We start from the raw sequence: 5,007 nt of genomic DNA, 5'->3' as shown, positions 1-5,007 counted from the left end.
TTGAAAGATTGAGAAGTTGGAGTCAAAGGCATACTAGCCCCCCCCCCCCCCCCTCCCACGGATTAGTAATTTCGCATGGATATCGCATGGATTTCTATCAAAACTATAGTTAACAAAGGCGTCGGAACCGGGGGGGGGGGGTAGGGGGGGGCTTATAGCAAAATAGGGCCCCTCCATTTTTTTTTCGCAGGAAACATTATTGTTCCGTAATGTACGTTTGAAAGATTGAGAAGTTGGAGTCAAAGGCATACTAGCCCCCCCCCCCCCCCCCCCCCCCCCACGGATTAGTAATTTCGTAATGTGTGAAAAAGAGAAAATTTGGTTGGTAAGATTTTGTTTTTTATTGAAACTACATGTACTTCAAAGGAGAAAATGTAAAACTTTTCCAATCATTGATTTTTGATGCTTTGAAATTCAAGGTATGTCTAATTAAGATGATGACCAAGGACTGGTGTTCTTGGGGACCAGGGATTACAATATCAATACATCTGAGGTCTTCGTTCATGTGTATCAATATTTCGACTGATTTTCTATTGTTAGGCTGGCAGAACTGAAGAATGTTTGTTAAGACAATTGAACTCCTGATTTTACTGATAAATAATGGAGATTGATGTACATATTACATCAACACTTTCAAGAATGCATTAAAACATCATTTTTTGGACATGTACAGTGGCACACTAAGCAAATGATTAGGATTTTCATGATTTGTGGAAAAAAATGTTATGGCCGGAAAGATTTTTGTTTTGGAAGTATAAGTTCACCCCCCCCCCCCCCACCCCCGCACGGATTAGGATTTTTATGATTTTGGGAATTAGGTTTTTTTCTCTCAGTATTTCTGAGGATCAGTCTAACCCCCCCCCCCCCCCCCCCCCCACACACACACACACACTTTCAGTTTGCTTCCGACACCAGTGGTTCAGTAATGGGATAAAATTTTTAAAAAAAAATGTGCTGGTCAGGCAAGCGATAAGGCCCAGGGGCCTCTGTTTTCTTGGCCATATAATGTGACCATTTTTGTTGTTGCTGCTTTTGTGTCCATTGTCACCTTTATTATCAGCATTATTATTGAGGTAAATTTTATAATCTTCGATAATTCGAGTATTAATTATATAAAAGAAATAAACATTAGTTCCCTAAAAGCAAATTCCTTATCAGAGTCATTAGATAGATAACAATTCTTAATCTATTTTTAGCCGTAAACCAGCTGGCATTTTCTTTTTAACTTTGACCTAGTTTTTTTTTATTTTGGTTCGAGATGACGAGTTACGTTGGAATCGGCTGTATGTCGGGATCTTCACTTGATGGTCTCGATCTGTGTTGTGTAGAGTTTACAGGGGACCGGGACACAGATGTTTGGGGGTACCGTATTCTTAAAGCAGTGACCCTTCCATACGATGCGCACTGGACCTCTCGATTAGCCGGAGCGAGGGACCTAAGCGGAGAGGCTTTGATACGACTCCATGTTGAGTATGGCCACCTACTCGGGAAATTAATTAAGAAGTTTGTCGACGAAAATCAGCTCGATGTAGAGTTTGTTGCATCCCATGGACACACGATTTTTCACAATCCTACCCTCAACTATACGTTCCAGCTGGGTGACGGAGAAACGGTGTCTCGGTATTTAAATTGTCCGTTTGTTTGTAACTTCCGGAATAAGGACGTAGCCTATGGCGGCCAGGGAGCTCCGTTTGTTCCATGTGGCGAGAAATATTTGTTTCAAGCGTATGACATTTGTATAAATTTAGGCGGGATAGCTAACATAGGGATTAATGGCAAAAAAGGCTACGACATTTCTCCATGTAACTATGTCATGAACAAATTAGCCGCATTGTTCGATTCGTCTCTGACCTTTGACACGGATGGAAGAATAGCAGGTCAAGGTCAAGTTCTGTATAACGTATTGGAGAAACTGGACTCTTTGCCGTATTATTCTACATCGCCTCCAAAGTCACTCGGCGCAGAATGGATTGAAGAGAATATTTTTCCAATTCTAGATGTGAGTTAATGGTTTTTTCTTGAGTAAATTTTTATCGAATGAAAGATGACACCCTCTCGAAATTTTGATTTTACTGTATGATAGAGATATTTTTTTATATATATATTCACTCTGCAATGACGTCAAAAAAATATTTAAACCTAACACTACGTATACTGCTTGATTGACGTACGTAATAAACCAGGGTTAAACAATCAGACAAAAGAATCTTCCATGATGATTTAACTTTATGCTTTCTATTCTATCACCAAGACTGGGAAAAACTATTTTTTATCAAAGAACGAGAAAAGGAAATAAACTCTCTTTATTAAATAAAACTCACAGAGTATGATGTATAAATCCTATCATTGCATTAAATGTATAATATTGTGAATACTAGCCTGGTTAAATTTAATTTTTTTTTTTTTTTTTTGCAGACGACCTCTTATAAAATCACAGACCTGATGAGAACGTTTGTGGAGCACGTGGCCTGTAAGCTGGCAGACGCATGCGCATCGGCTCAAGCCCCACCAGACGATCAGAAGTCAAGCCGTATGATGTCTATATTAGTAACAGGGGGAGGAGCCTTCAACGTAACTTTGGTAGAGGCATTCCGGAACAAAATAGACAAACTTGGAATGCATCTAGAGTCACCGGACAAATACACAATCAATTTTAAAGAAGCTCTGGTATTTGCGTTTCTTGGACTGAAGTGCATCTTTGGCGAGTGTAACATTTTCCGGGATGTAACCGGAAGTGAGTCGGACTCCGTATCCGGCAGCATTCATCTTCCGGTATCAACAACCAGTGACTACTGTATTTCATATTTCCAGAAGAAAAAGTCTTCAGGTTGATTGTGAACAAGTTGACCATTGGTAAAGAAATGTTAACTGGTAGAACGGAAATAGTTGTCTGAATACATGTAATGCACTTTAATATTGTCAACGCTATTGTAATACCAGATTGATTGATGGAAAATTAGGGTAGGTTAAGGTTACTCTCATTTTTCTATCATATTTAGGGTTGGGTAATTTTCTGGTTTTCAGATATACAGGCTATGTACTTAAATATGTATTATAGAAAGATTAACAGACATTTAAAAAAGGAGATTTTAAACAAGTTAATTAATCATCCGAAAACAAAACTATTTTTAGTGTAATTGTTTTATTTTAATGAATTAGACTATGGTTATATCACAAAGGTGATTGATCCGCCGATATAAATTGATCAATTGTTATTTCATATTCCTCAGTTCAGAATATTTATATTTTTTTTAAAAAGGGGGATAATATTTTTTACGCATTTGTCGGCCACTGAATTGTCTTTTATCATAGAGGTCTTTTCTTCATAATTCGAAACCAAAGGCATTATGGGATAATGCTGTATTAAGTTTCTACACGTTAAGTGAAACACGGTTATAGCGAACATGCTTATAATGAAATGACGCTTACAGCGAAGTGACTTATATTCCCTGTGACTTTCTTACATGTACATGTTGTAAACATGACTGATATGACGAATTACGCTTATTACGAAGTAAAATCACCCGTCCTTGGCAGTTCATTATAAGAGTGTTTTATTGTATTTGTATGTGTTGTAATAGTTGATGGGATCTGTAACAAAAAGCATTTCCTCATTTAGTTTTGAACTTAGACACTAAGCCAGAACTCTGGATTTATAGAATTTTTCTTCCTCTGTAGTGTTTTGTTGTACAAAAAAAATGTAAGATAGTGGTTTGATAAAATGTCAGTGAATGACAACGATGCAAGGCAAAAGTTTTAATAATCTGACATTAGATGTAAGTATGTCACAAGTCAATTTATATCATGATGTTATTTTTGAGAAGTATAATTGCTTTAGCAATAGGCAATGGCGAAAGCTTTATCCCAATGGAGGTTCAGAAAGATAGTAGGTTAAAGTTACTCTTCATTGTTATATTAATGTTTACATATTTATGTAATTACGTGATATTTGTATTGAAATATTCTTATTAAATGAACGGAGTAAACTTAAATAACTTATTGTCGAAATATGTAGCGTGCATAGGAAGTTACATAGTATAAATTGGGAAGTTACTTCAATGTTTGCTATCTGAAATCTGTTATTCCGTAAATAACTGCTTGCAAAGTCTTTCCTTGTGTCATGAAAATAGTCAACGAAACACAGAGTAAAACTGATATTCTAACATATGTAAACAATTATTATTATTTATAGTTGAATAAACGTTGAAAATAAAAAGAAGAAAAAACAGTTTGATCATATTTGTGAAATTCTTTTCAAAAGCGTTTAGTTGTTTTAGAGTACTAGTACCGGATCTAAGCAGTCTGGACGACGTACGTGGCGTGTGATGAAAATTTCTCAGGCTAACAAGAATGAAAAGAGAATGTTCAATGCGTGTTATTAAAATTCAACAACATAGATAAGCTTGGAAAAATTGTTCAATGCACGTCAAGCGATTGTGAGATAAAGAGTGTTTACTTGACCTTAAATGTTAAGTTAAACATATTATCTAACAATCTTATGTCTTGATAAGCGAAGTACATGAAACACGTCATAATTATATATTTACATTCAGTGTATAATCTGCGACGTTCAATTTTATGTGAATATACTCATTCAGGCTTCATGAGCACAAATATAGAATTCGACGTCATCACGCGTTTTGCATTATTGCATAAAGATTGAATGAAACGTTCAAACTTTCATAAACAATTTGATATGTACCTATGAAAAATAATCATTAATCCTTATCTATGAAAAAGATTTTCCTCTACAGAGTTTCTAGCACTATATTTAACACTGTGCCGGATAATTATGCCAGTGCCAAGGTGGCATTTTTGCACCCGTCTAAGCTGCATATATCGAAAAATTCAAATATGCCACATGATAGACCATTGCTTAAAAAGTTTACAACCGTCTTTGTTATCATCGTAACTCACCTTTCAGGTGAGATATTTACCTTTCAAAAATAAATTCCTATAGAAGAATGATTTTTCCCATAGGAAAAACAATATTCCTACAGGAAATTT

The 5,007-nt window shown here is 35.9% G+C and overlaps 1 protein-coding gene across 1 annotated transcript; it reads left to right on the top strand.

The window, feature by feature from the left end:
* The first annotated feature begins 1,012 nt into the window (after positions 1–1,012).
* On the top strand, positions 1,013–4,226 carry LOC128157082 (anhydro-N-acetylmuramic acid kinase-like). The gene is made up of 3 exons (XM_052819446.1): positions 1,013–1,073; positions 1,259–1,999; positions 2,416–4,226. The coding sequence occupies exons 2-3, from the start codon at positions 1,259–1,261 to the stop codon at positions 2,830–2,832; spliced, it is 1,158 nt and encodes a 385-aa protein (XP_052675406.1). The 5' UTR covers positions 1,013–1,073; the 3' UTR covers positions 2,833–4,226.
* Positions 4,227–5,007: the final 781 nt, after the last annotated feature.

The sequence above is a fragment of the Crassostrea angulata genome, chromosome 7 (assembly GCF_025612915.1).
Source record: "Crassostrea angulata isolate pt1a10 chromosome 7, ASM2561291v2, whole genome shotgun sequence".
Classification (NCBI taxonomy): domain Eukaryota; kingdom Metazoa; phylum Mollusca; class Bivalvia; order Ostreida; family Ostreidae; genus Magallana; species Magallana angulata.
This window is presented reverse-complemented; position numbering and strand designations above follow the sequence as displayed.